The sequence below is a fragment of the Gobio gobio genome (assembly GCF_949357685.1).
Source record: "Gobio gobio genome assembly, chromosome: 12".
Classification (NCBI taxonomy): domain Eukaryota; kingdom Metazoa; phylum Chordata; class Actinopteri; order Cypriniformes; family Gobionidae; genus Gobio; species Gobio gobio.
Genome location: NC_137105.1, coordinates 23,956,545 through 23,977,183, shown reverse-complemented (window position 1 = coordinate 23,977,183; position 20,639 = coordinate 23,956,545). Strand labels below are relative to the sequence as shown.

The 20,639-nt window shown below is 41.9% G+C and overlaps 2 protein-coding genes across 3 annotated transcripts in view; one reads left to right on the top strand and one right to left on the bottom strand.

The window, feature by feature from the left end:
• The window catches only part of tube1 (tubulin, epsilon 1), a 56,632-nt gene extending 52,658 nt beyond the window's left edge, over window positions 1-3,974 (top strand). Inside the window, exon 13 of the mRNA XM_079831509.1 lies at window positions 2,744-3,974. The gene's annotated coding sequence lies outside the window, so the exon portion shown is untranslated. The remainder of the gene's footprint in view (window positions 1-2,743) is intronic.
• Window positions 368-19,578, bottom strand: ccn6 (cellular communication network factor 6). Of its 2 annotated transcripts, none has more exons than XM_079831512.1 (5): window positions 19,295-19,578; window positions 15,521-15,782; window positions 14,903-15,142; window positions 7,297-7,490; window positions 368-3,016 (listed from the first exon to the last, which is right to left on the bottom strand). In XM_079831512.1, exons 1-5 carry the CDS (start codon window positions 19,334-19,336, stop codon window positions 2,735-2,737), a joined length of 1,020 nt encoding a protein of 339 aa, XP_079687638.1. In that variant the 5' UTR covers window positions 19,337-19,578; the 3' UTR covers window positions 368-2,734. The 2 variants fall into 2 exon arrangements, with proteins under 2 accessions (XP_079687638.1, XP_079687639.1); XM_079831513.1 differs by having other exon boundaries at window positions 7,297-7,469; window positions 19,295-19,576.
• Window positions 19,579-20,639: the final 1,061 nt, after the last annotated feature.

The window sequence follows — 20,639 nt, the reverse complement described above, 5'->3', positions numbered from 1 at the left end:
GAAGAGACATAGAAACATTGGCTCAACCAGTGGTGTGAATTTGGAGTGGATCTGTTTGTTCGAGCTATAACAGACAAAGAGAGTTTTTACAATTCCATTTGGTGACATTGTGCATAATGCATTGATCGGCAGCTCCAGTCCTGGAAGGCCACTGTCCTGCAGAGTTGAGCTCCGTCCCTAATCTAACAAACCTTCCATTAATTATCATATAATTCGATTTTTTTTAGAGGTGTTTGATTAGGTCCTCTGCAGGAGAGTAGCCTTCCAGGGCAGGAATTGCCCATCCATGTAAAATTTTATTAGTTGTTGTGTTTTTTTTAATAATTTTTTTAATGAAAAAGTTAATAAAATAGACATATCAAAGAGTGCCTGGATAATGTACTTTTAATTTAAGGAAAAGCACTCATTACAGATTAACATACACAGTAAATTCTTTAGTCTTGTCATTGGCACAGTCAGCACAAAGCTTAAACATTCGTCCTCATTTAATATGGCTCTGTCCATATTGACCTGTTGGTAGATTTTTGCAGGTTAGCGGTAGCGGTATTTTTGTGTTACACTTATTTTCACATCACTATTATCATTTATTCAGAAGGTTTTAATTCATGCCTTTTTAATTAATTGGTGCAGGTCCATAAAGTAGTATTGTCCTGCTCTAATGACCACCAATGATACAGTTCATTGATCATGTTGTAGTGTTTGAAGCTATGTCTCCCTTAAATGCCTCATAGGTTTTTTATTAAATTCAATCTTAAATTCTTGCTTAAAATCATAAAAGGTCTTAAATATAATGTCCTTAAACATACAGACAGTGCTGGGTAGTAACTGATTACATGTAATCTGGATTACGGAATCAGATTCCAAAAATGTAGTACTTGTAGTTATATTACGTTAATTAGATTAGATTACATTTTAAAACGCTCATAATCAGATTACAGTTACTTTATTATGGATTAAATGATTACATATTCACACAATGACAGTAAATTATATTCATAATTTATTGATTCTCCCTAATTCTTCTTTTTACTCTTTTTATATTTTCTGTTCTAAAAAGGTGTCATAAAATGTGTCATACCATTTAGCTTAGAAGATTAGTCTGAAAGAAGAATGTCATATACACCTAGGATGGCTGAGGGTGAGTAAATCATGGGGTAATTTTCATTTTTGAGTGAACTATCCCTTTAAGCCATATTAAGCATTTTAGAATGTCCTGCTGTTTTGAGTGATTGAAATGCTGTGACGAGTGCTGTATATGGATCACAAGTGTCCAGAACTTGCAGTCTGTTCACATATATTTGAGAGTCAAAATTTAACAACAACATAAAGTTTGGGAATCGCTGCATTACATGAAAGAATAATAATAAATATTAAAACAGCAATGACATTACACATTCAAAGTTTTCCAGGTTTTAAATATTTTTGTCCAAACCAATAATTAGGACACTGGATATGATAAAGATTGTTTCACAGCTGTGCTTCAGCAGTGTTTAGTAGTTTTTATATTGTGAATATAGTCAAAGCTAAATGGTATGACAAATTTTGTATGACCCCTTTTTAGAAAAGATAATATAAAAGAGTAAAAAGAAGAATTAGGGAGAATCAATAGTAAATCATGGGGTAATTTTCATTTTCAGATGAACTATTCCTTTAATGTACCATTTTGCAAATTGCAACCTCTCATCCCTCTCTTTCAAACCACATAGAGAAGCTATGGGGGCCGACACAGGACAAAGTCATGTCGTCATCGTGTGTGTGTGTGTGTGTTTGTGTGTGTGTGTGTGTGTGTTTAAAGAGGTTGCAATTATGCTGACTTTTGACTTTTTCTGAAGCATATATCAGTGCTTAACCTATGACCTGAGAACCTCCCACCAGTTCACTGCAGTGTTATCTTTACAGGTTCTCCACACCCAGGAAGGTACCAGTGACTGAGAATATGATATACATGAGTCAGATGATATACATGATATACATGAGTTAATGCAAGACGTGCATTAACATGTTTAACATTGCTTTATTAAAGTGTTTACAAAAATATCTCCCTTTCTTAAGTTGCCGTATTCCAAACAACAGAGTAAAACACAGATTTTTTTTATTTGTTTAGACTGAAACATACTCTACTCAAATATGTAAATGCAGACACATCTATGCAGGTGTAAATGAAAGGCAGTTCATAACACAAGTATACCCTGCATTTTCTGCGTCAACTCTAGGGATGCTATCCACCTCATCAGTAAACATTAAAACTATTTGTCCTACAAACTAGTTTATAATACATTTAAAATTATTTGGTAAGAAATACCAGTTTGCAATATCAGGCAGCATAACAAGCTGTTTTGTACAGCTAAAATAACTGGAAGCGGATGACACCGAAAGCCACATTCAATTTACAAATAGCCATGCCCGCTCTTACATTAAAAATAAGGTAGATAGTGGCCATTAATGAAAACACATTTCCTCTTACCTCTTCTTGGTCAACTACTGTAAAACAACAGTATATAAAAGCATATAGCTACCTGAACACATTCAGTTCAATGGCAGACAATTGAAAAAAGGTACTGAGGTTTATTACCACCACAAAAGTGCATGAACACATTTACAACAGGAGTGTTGACAATACTTGTGTCTTTGTTTACATACTTGAATAGAGTATTTCTGGCCATAACTTTACAAATGCTATAGCTTACTTTAAGTAAAACTAATAAGCACCGTGTACTTCCTTTTTGTCTCTGTTTTATATTAGGTGCAGCTCTGAGAACATGTTGTTGTCATCGTTACACTTCCTCTGACACACACAAGAAGTGATCCACTGCATCTTCCAGCGTACGTTAGATCCTCCTTTGCAGTGGAACTCTATGTTCACCATTTTGGACTTATTGGGAACACAGCAGCGCTTGTCTGTGCAGATGCCGCAGTACGTTGGGCGATGCTTCTTAACGCTGGTACAGCCAGACAGTGAGAGCTTCTCTGCTTTACTGGCTTGGAATTTTGGTCTGCAGGTTTTCCCTCTTGGCATCTACACATGAAAAAGAGGATTACAAAAAAATCCTTTAATTTCTTGGTTATTTTTGGGGTTCAAAAGTAGAACTTTGGAAAAGTTTTGCTTCATTAATTAATATACTGTAATGTACTTGCATATCTTTGAGTACAAGAAATCATTGATTTCAGCATCCTTTTATGCATTGTCTGCCAATGTTGTGAAGGCACAAGATGACCTGCCGGTGTGACAGTTTCAGTCCAGTTGATGGAATTGTCACTTGCCCTTTCAGAGCCTGTGCTTTTTTTTTACATTCATTGATTCTTGTACATTCCTTTTTTGTGCCTTGCCAATTTTAGGTTTTCAGTAACGTATTTATATATACTTGTAATTGTCACGATTTGATTGAATTTTTTTTTTTTTTTTTTTTTTTTATGGATTGAGATTGATTAAAACTGGATTGTCTGATTTCTCAGAAAGTACATCGTCCAAATGTACATTTTCTTTCAATAAAGAAAAGGAAAATATATTTTTTAACATATACATATTTATAACATATATTACAATATATTTGTTCATTCTTTTGTGGTGGGGCCAGTGCATAAAAAAACTGGTCTGTCTGGCAGGCAGGGAAAAAACGCAGATATAAACTTGTAAAGTTTATTCAAAAATTAAATAGGGCCCATAATTTCCTAAAGAAAATAATCTTGTTTCAATTCTAAAGCAATATTCCATCAACTGTTTCATGTATAATTTTGCTGTACTTCAGTTGGCATGTATCCCATATGTGAAACTGAAATGTGGATCTGAAGTAGCTAAAATAAAAAGCCTTTTTTATTATGAAGTCAACTTATTTTAATAATATACTTAATATCTATACTATGTAAAACTAAAATAATGATGCTGCCACTATTATAAAGTTCACCTGTAGTTTAGCTTCAAATCATAAGTTAAATTGTAATGTTGGTCCCAGTTTACAAAATAAAGCATTACTCTGTAAATATTGACCATTTTAATCATTTATGTGTATCTTCCTTCCTTAAAGGGGTTGTTTCCCGTACAGGGTTTAAATTAAGCCAGGGGTAGGCCTTAATCTAGAATAGTTAATCGTGTCTTAAAAACTGGCTTTCTGAAACACAGATTAAGTACAGATTACTAACATCTGGACTATGGAGTCCTAAACTATAATAAACCAGATAATTCAAAACCAACTTTGCTAATCTGATTTACATGACATATAGGTTGCCCATAAAACATGGAATGGACCAAGCTTAAAATTGCATGGAATTGAGAAGCAAATCCAAGGAAAACAATGACAGCAGAAAATTACTATAATCAAAAAATAAAACTGCACACATCAGCTGTGGAATCTACGAAGTCCCTAAATGGACATGATGAAGGAAAAATATGAAATGGGAGAAAAAAATTATTTGTCAATGCTTTTGCTTTCTCACAAATGTTTTGCATTCCCTTGAGAAACTTTACATTTACAAAAATATTGTGAGCGAATGCATCTCTACCCACTCTGATTCGAACCATGGTCTCCAGCATGGAAGGCAGATGTGCTAACAGGGACTCACACACAATGTTAATCTAGTGATTATAATCTTGTGATCAATTGTATCAAAGGCAGAGGACAGGTCCAATACACGTCTTCTTTGAAACAACGTTAATCTGAAGTTAAACCTGTCTCCTGGTTTAGTCCTGGAGTAGCTCTGGTCTTCCTCCAGGAAATCATCTTATTGAACTCTGGACTAGACCAAGTCTAGGACTATTTAAAACCATGACAGAGAGAGCATGGTATAATCATATCTGTTAATCTGGTTTAAAAGGCCATTTTAGCCCAGGACTAGGCTTAGTCTCTGTCCGGCAAACCACAACAAAAAATATTAACAAAAGCACAAATTTCAGTTGAGAAAGTTTGATTTGACATGGAGTAAACCTATTGTCATTCTCTGGATGAGCTTTTATGAGTTTTGTGAATTTTGCAACCTGTTGCCAACTTTTGGAAAATGTCTAAATACATCAATTTTTCTTACAAAAGCTTAGTATTATGGCAGTCAACACTACAATATATCTTATAGGTGGTAAACATCTTTCTTGCTAGTTTAATTTTACAGTAGATTAGTTGATGTGCCATATCTAATAGTTATCAAATAAATAAATAAACAAACTGGGATTTGTGCCTGGGATTAGCATCAGGTTATGGTGGGGTTTTTTTTCAGTTGAGACTTTTGTGTTTGTGTCAGGCCCATACACGCCTGTTCTTGGCTCTTTGTTTCCATGAGAACTCACTTCAAGATCCTTAGGAATGCTGTAATATGCTGTCATCTTACATGAGTACTGACACCTGACACTTTTAAAGGTCAGTTCTTGCAAATCCACTAATTGAGTTGGTAGTTGAATAAGACAACTTTCAGGGCTTTATCTGAAATCTGATGAGATCATATTGCCCTGAAAACTTGTCTTATTCAACTACCAACTCAATTAGTAAAAGAATGACAGTTACATTTCCGCCCAAAAGTATGTGGAATGTCACATTTACAATGTCATTCCATTAGATAATAAAATACAGCAAGTAACACCTGTGGCATGTTGCATAAACTGCTTTGACTAGTCTAATTTACTAGTCTATCTAATTTTTTCTTCAAGACTGGTCCTAACTTTTTTAAGTAATTTACATAAAAGTTAGATTGGTCTAATTTTAATCAGAAAAGTAAGACTGATTACCTCTTACCTAACTGCTAGTTGGTCAAACTAGTTCTTAAAAACGTTTTGCTTTTCTGGTTGAAACTCTCTTCACATTGTGATAGCAATCAATGCAGTGGTATAAATATTTTTAAAAAATTACATATGTGACCCGTGCTGGCAAAATGAGTCACAAGCAAATTTTCAAAAATGAGTTATTTTCACATTCTCTATTTAAAAAACCTTCGAAATGATGTATGATTTGTTGGAAGTTTTGTTTATATCAGCATGAGAAAATCATAATTAATTGGTTCAGACTCATTCCATCGAGAATTTGCTATAAATTTTCACAAAGTTGGAATACTGCACTTTATAACATGACCAAACTTGTGCTGAGGGAAAGCACCAGTCATCGGAAAACATACAAATAAAGATAATTTTAGATGTTTAATTACTATTTGGAGCATTGGGATCACTAGACGAGGGCTTAATGAACCCATTTTTGTGAAATTCACTTGTTTTGCCTGTAGCTCGTAATTAGCCCGGGAACAGTTCAAGTCCTCAGACTCAGATTTATCCATTTCTATGTCAACACGCTGAAATTAATCTGCAGCAGTCATTTAAGAGTTCTGTAAGTTGTTTACATTCATTATTATGGCAATGTTATATGCTTTGAGACGTGAGGTAATTTAACGCCATCTCTCATGGCACTTTGCTGAATCTCTTCTGGCTGTTCGCGACCAGCGCTTTCATGTGTTTTGGAGGAGGCGTGGCTTTGGAGATGCTCTGAATGGAGGGTGGGATCTAATGCTTTCAAAGCTAGCTTTCTACTGCTAGCCGCTCCGAAATTGCCTATCCTACCTTCAACATAAAGGCTAAGTTTATGCTACTGGCAGCTGTAAACAAATTATGCTAGACCTCTCAGAAATCAAATGGAGTAAAACTGCACAATTAATCTTAGAACGATCAGCCTAATCGATTGATGTTACCCTTTAAAAAATGATTTACTGTGTGAGCTGTAGGGTTGGGTATCGTTTGAAATGTATTGATTCCGATTTCAAATCGGATTCTGCTTATCGATTCGATTCCCAGTTTCGATTCCAATATGGTAAAATAATACAAGCAATAGCAGAAATAAATACATCTAAACAAAGTTATTCAGTCATGATCAGTGAGTGATTTTCTTTTTCTTTTGTTCTTTGATTAACAGTAGTGACACAGATGGCAGCAGGTTTATTACACAATTGCACGGCTCCAATATACTGTTACACGTGCGTTTTCTTTCTCAACTTTTTATGTTCACTTAAGACCTAACCAACTGTGTTCATGAGGATATTTTGATAAACGTTTGTGTATTTGTTTGTTAAAACACAAGAAGATGTGTACGAGAACTCAATTCAGTATTCAGAATCGATAAGTTGAATTTTTTATTTTTTAACAAGTATCCAATTGACTTTAAGGCCACGTGTCCACCAAAACATTTTTTAATCCAGCTGGCGCTCTGCTGAAAATGCCTAGCTGTAAGCGCTTGAGAGCGTTTTTTTTCAGTCGAGACTCTTTGCTTGCTATTAACTAACCCTTTAAAACCAACTGAAAAAGCATGTGATGTTCCAGCAGGATATATCTCTTACCTTCAGTCCCTTTAGAGCATTTTTATCACATGGTCGAAGCAGACAGAGTCGGCGCTCTTTTCTCATCGCACACTTGTTGTTGTTGTTGTTGACTCGTACAGAGATGCCGATGCCGCAGGTGCGCGAACAGGCTGACCAGGGAGTGGTCTGGACCAAACAGTTCTTCTTCCAGGCTAAAGGAGGATCCCTGTAAGCTTTCAGTGTTACAGTCACAAAGCACTATGTCATCCCACAGCACACATTCAAACATCTGACCTCACCCCAGGTTTCACATTCTAACAGCAACAATCAATGATTACTGTATAGTTATTGTTTTGGTCTAGAACAACCCAGAAGGCTAATTGACCATGTGTTTCTCAGGAATTTCTAGGAGAATTTTAGAATAGTGTTGAAAAAGGTTATGAATAAGGTTAATACAAATACAATGTCACACTACATTGCTTTTTAAAGATATCGACAAGTCTATGTAAATGTGAGTTCACGCATTATATTTCCTTACAATAAGTGAACAACAATTATAGTCCTCATGTGGCAACTTACATTTTTAAAGCACACAACAGCTGTAAAATTCAGGTTGGAAGTATGAGTATGTGTAATCTAAGTGAATGAAAGTCTCTTCAAGAACTCAAATCAAAAACTTAATCTAAAAATCCCTAAGAAACTCCAGAGCGAACCCATGGTGTTCAATTATTTTATGTCAGTGCAATATAAATTCTCTTCAAGGGCAGCCATATAAACAAATTGAATTAGTTATACTATACTTAGAAACATAAACTTATGAGGATTTTTACTTTCCAGGATTTTAACTGCCATCAAGGCAGGCTATTTGCACTTTGTGTAACTAGAGTAAATAGACATTATTTACCAACATTTTCTGTGGTAATAGGCAGTCTTCCAAATGCTATCCAACATAATTGTATCAAACCTGGAACATTCCTTTTAAGTCAATGTGAATTAAAAATGGAACCTACATTATATACTGTCTTAATATCACTGGTCTTGTTGCCATAAACTTTCATCAAAATGTAATAACCCTCTTCACCCCTGTAATATTTTTTTTTCTGCTGATGTAACAAACTGGGTGGTGAAAAATAATATTAACCAATTTAGAGCCAAGTTTACTAATAGCTTGCGCCAGCGCAAACCCTCTTTTGGCGTTAAATAACGTCTCGGTTACGTATGTAACCCTCGTTCCCTGAAGGAGGGAACGGAGACGTACGTCGGAACTGACCGACGAATTGGGATCTGATCTCAGAGACCAATCTACTTCGAGTGTATTAAAAACGAGCCAATGGAGATTGGCATGCGATCCACGCATTCCACGCACCGCCCCGCAGCACGGGTATAAATAAGGAAGTGGAATGCTTGATCATTGCTTTTTTCTGCTGAGGAGCCGAACTAGTGACTCGGCCCCCTAGCGGAAGCACAGCACCTGGCGACGGGACGTACGTCTCCGTTCCCTCCTTCAGGGAACGAGGGTTACATACGTAACCGAGACGTTCCCTTTCAGTCGGTCACGTTCGACGTACGTCGGAACTGACCGACGAATTGGGATCCCTACCAAAACGCCAGGGCGCTGGCCCTTCCAGCGTCCTGCTTGAGCGCACTGGACCGTCTTAGATGGTACGGAAGTCAGGGCTCCAAGCAGGGAGGTCAGTCACTGCTGTTTCTGCAAGACCCACTCTGTGTGACTATTGGATAACGCTGGGAAAGCGTGCCCGTCTCGGGAGATGGTACGCTGCGGAGCCACGTCCTTCGTAGAAGGCTAGGTGGCAGAATACACATAAGGACTAACCTGGCAGGGTAGTGCAACATATGGCAGTCTCTGGGGTGGTTCCAGCCTGGTCCCAGGGGGGAAAGAACACGCCCAGAGACGACAGAGCGGGCTCTGTCAAGGGAAAGACACGGGGCTAGCCGTGTAGCCGTAAAAATAGACGCACGTATCCGGCCCAGAGGGCGGGAGTGGCGTATGCAAGCCGACACTTAGAACGGGCACTTAGCGCTACTGGCCACTGGGGGCGAGGATGCGGGAAGATACCGGCTCTACACGGAGGCTATAGAATCTAGCGAACGTGTTAGGTGTCGCCCAGCCCGCAGCTCTACATATATCTGTCAGCGAGGCGCCTTGAGCCAGCGCCCAGGAAGAAGCAACACTCCTTGTTGAGTGTGCTCGCAACCCGAACGGGCAAGGCACGTCTTGGGACTGGTAAGCCAAGACGATAGCATCCACTATCCAGTGGGCCAACCTCTGCTTGGAGACAGCCTTTCCCTTCTGCTGGCCTCCGTAACAGACGAAGAGTTGCTCTGAGGTCCGAAACGTAAGCGCGGTCGACGTAAGCGCGGAGAGCGCGGACGGGACATAACAAAGCCTGGGCTGGGTCTGCCTCCTCCGAAGGCAGCGCTTGCAGGTTCACTACCTGGTCCCGGAAGGGAGTGGTAGGAACCTTGGGCACGTATCCAGGCCGGGGTCTCAGGACAACGTGAGAGTTGGCCGGCCCGAATTCTAGGCACGATTCGTTGACCGAAAGTGCATGCAGGTCCCCTACCCTCTTGATGGAGGCCAATGCTGTCAGAAGCACTGTCTTCATTGACAGGATTTTAAGCTCCACAGACTGCAAAGGCTCAAAGGGAGGGCTCTGAAGTGCTCTGAGCACTAGAGCTAAGTCCCAAGAGGGTAACGAGTTTGGACGAGGAGGATTTAGCCTCCTCGCACCTCTGAGGAACCTGACGATTAAGTCGTGCTTTCCTTTAACTTACCTTCGACTGCGTCGTGATACGCCGCTATTGCTGCGACGTACACTTTGAGGGTGGAGGGAGACAGCCTTCGCTCCAGCCCATCTTGCAGGAAAGAAAGCACGACACTAACCGAACACCTTCGGGGGTCTTCCCGGTGGGAAGAGCACCATTCAACGAACAGGTTCCACTTCAAAGCGTAGAGGCGCCTCGTAGAGGGGGCTCTAGCAGAAGAGATGGTGTCCACCACTGCCTGTGGTAGACCACCTAGAACCTCCGCGTCCCGTCCAGGGACCAGACATGGAGTTTCCAGAGGTCTGGACGCGGGTGCCAAGAGTGCCCCGTCCCCGAGAAAGAAGGTCCCTCCTCAGGGGAATCGGCCAAGGAGGGGCTGTCGCGAGGAGAGTTAGTTCTGGGAACCAGGTCCGGTTGGGCCAGTAGAGCGCAACTAACAAGACCTGCTCCTCGTCCTCCCTGACCTTGCACAGGGTCTGTGCAAGAAGGCTCACTGGGGGAAACGCATATTTGCGCAGGTCCCGGGGCCAGCTGTGCGCCAGTGCATCCGTGCCGAGGGTGCCCCCGGACAGGGAATAGTACCACTGGCAATGGGTCGAGTCCGGAGAGGCAAACAGGTCTACCTGTGCGGCTCCGAAGAGGTCCCATATCAGCTGGACCGCCTGGGGATGGAGTCGCCACTCCCCCGGAGGTGTCGACTGGCGAGAGAGCTCGTCGGATGTCTGGTTCAGCGCACCTGGGATGTGAATGGCACGAAGCGACCTCAGATGCTTCTGACTCCAAAGGAGGAGGTGGCGGGCGAGTTGGAACATGCAACGGGAGCGTAGACCACTCTGGCGGTTGATGTACGCAACGGCCGCAGTGCTGTCCGTACGGACCAGTACATGCTTGCCACGTAGCGGCCCCTTGAGGCGGCGCAGTGCCAAGTGTACCGCTAACAACTCGAGGCAATGATATGCCAATGCAATTGAGGTCCCGTCCACAGACCTGAAACTGCATGCCCGTTGTACGTGGCCCCCCAGCCCGTGGAGGAGGCATCCGTGAAGAGTACAGCATGCCTGGACACTTGTTCTAAGGGCACCCCGGCCCGGAGAAACGAAGCGTCGGACCATGGGCTGAAAGTTTGGCGGCAGTAAGGAGTCACTGGGACCCGGTACTGGCCGCTCTGCCACGCCCACCTCGGGACTCGGCCATGGAGCCAGTGTTGAAGCGGTCTCATATGAAGCAATCCGAGCGGCGTTACCGCGGCTGCAGATGCCATATGCCCCAGGAGCCTCTGAAAAAATTTCAGTGGGACCGCTGTCCTGTTCTTGAACGAATTCAAGCAGTTCAACACCGACCGGACCCGCTCTTCCGTGAGGCGCGCAGTCTGGCTGACCGAATCCAGCTCCATACCGAGATAAGAGATCCTCTGCGTGGGACAGAGTTTGCTCTTCTCTCGGTTGACCCGAAGGCCCAACAGGCTGAGGTGACTGAGCACCATGTCCCTGTGTTCGCACAACTGCTCCCGAGACTGGGCAAGTATGAGCCAGTCGTCGAGATAGTTGAGGATACGAACGCCGCGTTCTCTGAGCGGAACAATGGCTGCCTCTGCGACTTTCGTGAAGACGCGAGGCGACAGGGACAGCCCGAAGGGCAGGACTTTGTACTGATATGCCTTCCCCTCGAACGCAAAACGTAGGAACGTCTGTGTCGAGGAAGGATAGAGACATGAAAGTACACATCCTTCAGGTCGATCGCTGCGAACCAATCTTGGGGACGGATGCATTTGAAGATGCGTTTCTGCGTTAGCATCCGGAACGGGAGCTTGTGCAGGGCCCGATTCAGGATACGCAGGTCCAAGATTAGCCGTAACCCACCCCCTTTCTTGGGTACAATGAAGTAGGGGCTGTAGAACCCCGCCTTCATATCGGCTGGAGGAACCGGCTCGACCGCGTCCTTCGCCAGTAGGACATCGATCTCTGACCGCAAGACCTGAGCATCGCTGCTTCGCACGGAGGTGAAGAGGATGCCCTTGTACTTGTGAGGCCTGTGAGCGAACTGAATCGCGTAGCCGAGTCTGATGGTACGGATGAGCCAGCGAGACGGCCTGGGGGCCGAAGCCCAGAGACCGCACAAGCGGGACCAACGGCACCACAGACGTACCCGGGGTGGGGCAGCGAGGCGGAATAGACAGACCCGACTCGGGAGGCCCGGAGGCGGCCCGGAGTGTTGTCTGAGTATTCCAGGGTGGGGCAGAGTGTGGGTGAGAAGGCCCGGGGGCGTTCTCGGTGCCCACACTGCTGCCCCCTGGCAAGGGGAGGGGAGGAAAGAAGTGACAAGGCCCGGGGGCGTCGCACACTGCCAACCTGGCCCTCTTGGGGCCCAGGGAGAGAGGAAACTGCTCTGAAAATGTGGGTACCGCTGGACTCCGGAGAGCCAGCGGCAGAGTATTGACACCAGTCAGGGCCCCCGGTCCTCCTCCGAGGGGGTGAGGGAGGGGTGCGGACACCAACTCCCTCGGAGCAGCTCCTGTTCTCCCTGGGCTGCCCATCTCAGGGCCGCTTGCCCTTACGCTTGCTTGTAGACTAGCAAGCCCTGAGTGGGTTGGGCGCCTCCCCTACGTCCGGCACCCCGCCTCCCTGGGTTTCGCAGGGGCGGAGGCGGACGCAGGGGGGGCGCCCTCGGTGACAAGCAGGCAGAGGTGCTGCGAATTACGATTTTTTTTTTTTTTTTTAAACCACCTCTGTGTGCTTCTAGGCCATCGAGAACTGCTGGGCAAAGTACTCGACGGCGTCGCCGAAGAGGCCAGCCTGACAGACAGGGGCGTTAAGGAACCGAACTTAGTCGGACTCACGCATATCTGCCAGGTTTAGCCCCAGGTTCCTGGACCACTAGTGTGGACATCGCCTGACCCAGGGAGCGTGCAGTGACTTCCGTCGCCCAGAGAGCGAGGTCCACCACCGCACGCAGTTCCTGCATAACCCCTGGGTCGGGACTACCCTCGTACATGCAGGACAGAGGGTAGTGAGAGAGGGAAAAATTTATACAGATTTTGGCCCTTTTGGTGTTCCATATTTTGACACCAAATAGTTCCATACTGCTAATTTTTCCAATGCCCATCCGGGAAAAAAGGCACAGGGGTAGGCAAGGCAATTGAAGCGTTGCACTACGCCTCAACCACCCGGGAAAGCATGGCTGTCAACTCTGAATCTGATTCAGCAAAAAGCACACACCATTATAGTGGGAAACTCAGCATCATCATTTCCAGTGCATAACAGCCCTCTCTCCGATGCAGCAATTGACATCTGTCCTCTGCCAGAGCCACAAATGAAACATTAGGTCTCCTTGTTTTAAAAGGACCAGCAATCCCATCTGTAAGCTACCAGCAGGCATGTGAAACAGTGAACGTGGCCGTCAAACTCGACGGCACACGGTGCGCTGAACGCTCAAGCCCTATGAAAAGGCAAGACGAACACCGCACCGACGTGGTCATGTTCTCATGAGAGAACATGGAACCACCCACGAACAAAGTCTCGGCATGCTCATGATGCGATAGAGGAGTGGGGGCCCGAAGAGATGTACCCGGCGGGGATGCCCCACTGTAATCCTCAGGTCCACCAAAGCTTATTAGCTAAAGTAGTCCTTTTCTGATGCACCAGAAAAGAAACTAGATCAGGGAATAAGGAAGGGACTCAACCCCATTTGAGGTTTCATAGTCTGGACCGCTGTCAGCCGGCGCTCGACGGCACACGGCGCGCTGAACGCTCGAGCCCTTACGAGAAAGGTGAGACGAACAACGCGCCGACGTGACCATGCTCTCCTGAGAGAGCATGGATCACCCACGAACGCAATCACACATGTTTATATGTGAGAGAGATCGTGGCCGTCAAATGAGGACAGGAAACAACCGCATCCAGAAACACACGGTTTGAATGACATCTTGAAAAAGACGCAGGGTCAAACCGTGTTGCTCTTTTAGAAAAGGAAAACCGCTCTTTCAGTGCTGAAGCACTCAGGGAGATGACCGCGGCTCACGCAGTTCAGATAGTGCAAGCCTGCGTGAGCACTCAGAAATGGAAACGCCCAGCCAACCAACAAAACCAGCTCTTTATCTCATCTGAAGCGGCCACCCGCTGAAAAGCGCCGTCACACCCGCACTGGAACAGCAATCCTTCTCACGAGACTCGAATAACACTCTTCGTAGACACAGCAATGACGCTGTTCGGCTCCGAAAAAAAAGGCAATGATCAAGCATTCCACTTCCTTATTTATACCCGCGCTGCGGGGCGGTGCGTGGAATGCGTGGATCGCATGCCAATCTCCATTGGGTCGTTTTTAATACACTCGAAGTAGATTGGTCTCTGAGATCAGATCCCAATTCGTCGGTCAGTTCCGACGTACGTCGAACGTGACCGACTGAAAGGGAACTACTGTCAGGATTTACTAAAGACACGCAGTGAAAAATTAGTGCTAAAAGGCGTGGACAGGGTTGTTAATGGGAGTAGAGTATTTAAATGAATCATGCAAGGTGATTTACAAAAGTAATTGACGCTCGTCAATTTACTGCTATTTGCTCCATTATTTACCGTCTTAAACCAAACATTAACTGAGATTGCGTTGGTCATTATGGAAATGATCCGGCTGCGTCTGTGTGATTTAATTAATAGTCGTCAGTAGATCATGCGCAGAACTTTCCACTCCCATCTGTTTTTTTGTTTTTTTTATTGCACTCTCATGTTAATTTGTCCTGTTTAGTAAATGGCCCAAAATGTATTTTCTCAGAATATTCCCTCAGAAGTATGTCAAAATGCATAACGTGTTGTGAATGCTGTTTTCGTTGTCTTTAATATCTCTCTACACACAGGCTCACATTTACCTGACATGGTCCTGTAGGTGGTGTCCTGTTGGTGTTTAGGGCTTTGATTGCTCTTGAGTCCTGCTGGCAGGTTGCCCTGGAGCACAGGAGGACTCAACATTCCTGCAGGCTTTTGGATGAAGGCAGGGGTACAGCCAATGGCTCCAGCAATGCATGTGCATTTGTAGAGAGGGTTGGGCTGGAAGGCCTGTCCGTTATCATAGTGAGCCCCATTCAGGTCACAACCAACCCCCATCATGTCTGCAAAAATATACAGGATTGACTATGGAGTACAAAAAGTAAACCTAGTTCTACTAAACTTAATTCTTCTAAACGCAATTCCTTGTTTTAATTTGTTCCCTCATTTTAGTTAAATTGTGGGCAGGATTTAAGTCAATTAAATCGAGGGCGTGAATAAAGACAAAGTCGGCACGATTTACGAATCAACAGAATGTGGTCACTTAGTCGAGGAAATTAATTCTTAATTCGTGGCCATAATATTTTTCCCCGGATATCATGGCTCTGTATTACACAGCTTTATTATCTGAAAACAATTTCGCTTCTCAGGTAAATTTATCTTATTTTAAAGATGCTGTGATGTAACAACTACACAGGGTTTTCCATAAAACGTTCACTCACAAGCACAGATGCCAACCTCATAACGCGGCTGGTCTTTGGAAAAGTCACAGTACATGCTCTTGTGAGGGTCACAGATGTCCCTCTCATTGCATGATTCTCCAATCTGCCGTGCACAGGTTTTGCAGCAGCCGCAGCCATCCAAGATGGAGCTGACACCAGGGGCGCACGGCAGCCGGACACCACATTTACACGGCCAGCTACAGAACTGCCTCCTCGTTGCCAGGCCCGTCCCTTCTTGCTGCTTCTGCCTGGTATCAGCGACCTACAATACATGAAAAAAGAAAATAAAACCCTGAAAATAAGAACAAAATGTTTTCTATTTTTGTTTGTTCTGAAGAGAAACTGTATTTTTACATTACTCTTCTGCTGATCCACAGCCTTCCAAATGGTAAGTCCCTAAGTGTGCAACTATCAGCCGCATCATTAAACACATGTATGCGCTCAAAGTTTTGGGTCTTTACTCTCAAAGATACTCTCATGATTGTCTCACCACTGTAGGCTAATTTGTATTTATTTGAGAAAGAATCCTGAAACCACTGTTCTTGTCTCCTGGTTGTATTATGCTCTTATCTCTTTGGTTTTGGTTTCTTTGCCATGCACTCTTGTTTTAGTCTTACATTTGATGAAGAAGATCTCTGATATAGTATGTTTCATATAGTGTATGAATACAATCCACGCATACTACACATTATCATGTGACCTCTGACGTAAACCGTGTTTACTTGTCCACTTATTTAACAAATTATCCGGCAGCTGACCACAACATCCCTGCAACTGGGGTCTAAAACACTAACAACGACCAGCACATCAAGGTTAACAGGAGACTAACTGAGCTTTTCCATCCACATTTAAACAATCGCCCGGTGTCAGGATCCTGGGCCTCATTTATAAAATGTGCATAAGCACAAATTTGATCTTAGAGTGTGTGTACGCTAAAAACCACACCAACATTCATATTTTAAAAATATTTTTCCATGTATTTGACGTGGAAAAGTGCTTAGTGCCACATCAAGGTCTAAGCAGACGTACGCACTTTACCTGGTGGCAGAGAGTCGGAGTAGCATACTGCGGATATTTGCAAATTTAAGCAATTCGTCATTTTCTAGTAAATTGGACGCTGACTGGTGCTCTTTTATATGTTAATGACATTTAGGCCATGTTTACAAAGCAGATATCTGAAACCATTCAGCTGCACACAATTTCAAGATCATTTGTGATTTAAAAATCTCACTTCTGGAAGAGGCATATGCACAAAAAAAACGTTCATTCTCTGAATCACACATACGCACATTTGAGAAATGATCGTAAGATCAAATGTAGAATGGTTTCTATGCAACATTTTGTAAATGAGGTCACTTGGCAGTGCCGGCCCATGTTTTTGGGGCCTCAAAAACATCACAAATCCAAACTTTTTTATATTTCTAAGTATGCTATACAGTAACTAAAATTTGTTCTTGATATTTGTTTGTATTGTGTGATAAAGAAGAGCCCTGTGATTTTGCTGTCATATATGAAAATGCTTTTTTTTTTAAATGCATCAAAGTGCTTCTAACATTTCAATATTTATTCATCTGTTTAATCAATTCTGTAAGGTAGTTCTGTAATTATCTGGCTCTTTCAGTGAGTTTAGCAGCAAATCCCCATGCAAAGCATGGCAGAGCAAAAAATCCAACAAGTGGCCCTTTAACACAGATCTACTGACTGCGCTACTGTTATAGCTGCCTATGGAAGAAAAACATCAACCGAACCAGCTGCATTTACAGTGTTGACACTCTGCAGGCAGCAAGTAAATAACCTATGTATGCACCCCTGTCTTTCATTTTCTACTTTTAAATACCACATAAGCATACCAGTTTACAATCTTTCTTTAGATTCATTTAGGTAGATTACATCAGAGCCTTACTAGAGAGAAGTAACAGATAGGTAGTAGATTCTGTACTAAATATTACAAAACAGCGTCATGTGTTATTACTGGTAATTTAACAATACGATTTAATGTTAGTAAAATTCCCAGTTATTTCACATAACTGTCTCAAAATTTCTTGTGAATTTCTTGTTTGTAATTTCACCATTGTAACACCATAAAACATTACTGAAGTCGGAATCACAGCTGCTCTTCCCCAAATCTGCCGATATAATTACAATATTTCGGTAAACTGCTAAGGCGAGTCTGAGGGGACAGAGATTGCAAAGGGGAGGCCAATCCATATTAGCCAGAGACTTTTGCATCTGTTGGGGAAAAAATTAGCCAATCACCATTGAATATTTAACTTTCAGTGATTAGAGTGTTGAGAGAAAATACATCACAGAGGAGGTTAGCCTCCCTTAACCAATCATCGCAGATATACTCCCACTGATAATCTAGCAACTACATTAATTATGGAGAGTAGAGATTTTGAATATTTGATCGCCAACATATTTACCAGGTTACTATTCGAACAGCAGCTACAAAATAAAAATTAAGGAAGGCCCCAAGTTGGACATATAGTGATGTTTAGTACAGGATCAGTGATGTTATATTTCTATAACATCACTGTCGAATAATATTAGGAAGTGGATTTACCTATTGTAGAATTGTAATGTTTGAAGCGAATGTCATTACAAATGCCAGTAGACCGGGAAGATTTTGAAATGAGCGGTTCATTCATAAATCTGTAAGATCTTACCTTCATGCTGTGGAAATACAAACCAGAAGAAAGAACACAACATTTTATATCTATGTGTTAAAAAGAAGTTTAAAAAAAGGCCATTTTAAAGCAGTTAAAAAAAATTAAATACAAATTGCCAGAGCGCCACAATAGTGTGCCTCACCAATTTTTAAAATCCATTGTAACACCAGAGACAATATTTACACAAAATTGTTATAATAATTATAAATAAATGATATATTATAGTAAATATATTATTATTTTGAAATGTATTAATACTACAATATAAATGTTTTAATTAAATAGATATAATCATGTAATTTATTTTATTTTAATTTTAACAAAGCTTAACATAATAATTAAAATAATATAGTATCACCCAGATGTCACAGATATGAAAACTGAAGTCCACAAGGGCCCTTAAAATTCCTTAAAAGGTAGTTTCTAAGTTAAGTTTTTTTAAGTTTTAGTGTAGTTATTTAGAGAGGTGTGTTTTATCATATGGACTATATATTATTAGGTAAAGGCAGTCATGTTTCTGTACTCTAGGGATCACTGTGGTTCCCATCTCTTTCACACAAGTGCTTCCAGGGTCACCAGAGGTCAAAACAAAAATCTTTCTGCCAAGTTTACAGGATGAGCTCTTTCCGTGAGAGCAGAATAACATAATAGGAACTTACATGCCAAAGCAAATTCATTTCATAAACTGTCTCTTGGGAAGTTTCACTTTGAGCAGATGCTGTAGTAAATGCCATTTCTCCGGTCACACAGAATCTCATGCAGATAGAGATTTCAGAACCTGGCCTGTCATAAGCACTTTGACAACTTCTTTATCTTTTAAAACCTATATGACTACACCAGCATATACCTTAAAGACGCCAACACACACATGAACTACAAAAAGTATTTTGCTTTTATTGGGTCATTAATGCTAATGTTAATACAATTGCAAATGCATGGCATCAATGTACTGTACAATTAACATTCCAAACATTACAGAATATCAAAGCCAAGTTATAAGTTACATTAGTATGTATATTTAAGGCCAGCTAGGCCAGCCATACAGTGATGATATTGGTTAGTCAAGTTTTGATTGTAAAGAGAGAATGGAATTGGTGGCTCTTACCTGACAAAGCAGCAGAACCCAACACAGTAGTGATAGCATCATATATGGCTTGCAAAGGAGCGCTGTGCACCCAGAATGAAAGAAAGAGGGAAAGAAGGAAGGCTGTGTGTGTGTGTGTGTGTGTGTGTGTGAGAGAGAGAGAGAGAGAGAGAGAGAGAGAGAGAGAGGGAGCTGACCTGTCTGAGAGAGGTACACAAAGCTCCCCTCTGTCTGTTCTCCAAACACACCTTTCCCCTACAGAACTCACACAGAACTCTATCTGAAATATTCCACCCTCCTTCTGCTCTCTCTCTTGCCTTCCACTGTTCCTAACTCTTCTCGCACTTTGTAGCATCTATTTTTGCACTCACTCACACGCACACACGCACACACTCAAATATTTATCAGTATCTATTATTAGTTATGCCTAAAACAAGATATTTTTTTTCGTTTTCAGATAATATATCTTCAATTAAGTTTATTTTATTACCCAGTTGGCAATTTTTTTATGGATTATTTTAGCATAAACACAAGGATATTCATAATACTACTACTAATAAAATATCCATTAACATTTCCTACAATCTCAACGGCACTTGCATGCCTTAGCATGCAATTTGAAATCTGCTTCCTTTGCTTATGGTGGCTCATGGCCTCTCCTGTGACCAATGTCTCTGAAGTCACAGGAAGCTTACATAATGCCAATGCTGTTTGTATATGGCACCACAAGATCAAACACAAGAGATTATTTGACTTCACTTGGCACTAAGCAGATTGATGTTTGTCAGACTTGAAGCAGGGCATGTTGTAAGAAACTTTGTGACAATGAAGATTTTTCAGGCCCCACCAATAACTGATATACTTTTTGCTACTCTGCTGCACTTCAATACGCAAGTAAAGTCACTTTTATTTGTATAGTGCTTTTTATGATAAAAATTTTTTCCCACAGGAGCTTTACAGAAACTCATACTGTTATGTCTATAATGCCTTATTGATTTACCATAGAGTAAGTTTTAGGGCTTGGAAATATGACAATATATAATGATGATACAAGGGATCGTCTAGATTTAGTAAGTGAGTAAGTAAGTACATATACATTATATAACACTTTTAACGCTACAATGCACAAAGTGCTTTACACAATAAAAACACAATTTAACACATTATACTTTGAAATGCATAATGAACAGATATACACAATACATGAAGAAACAAAATATAATATAAAGTATCAAAACCCAAACTACACAAAAGACACACTGAACACTAAAAGCACGTCTATACAAGTAAGTTTTCAGACATTTAAAAACAGACACACATTCAGATGGTCTAATATCAATTGGCAAACTATTCCAAACTTCTCCTT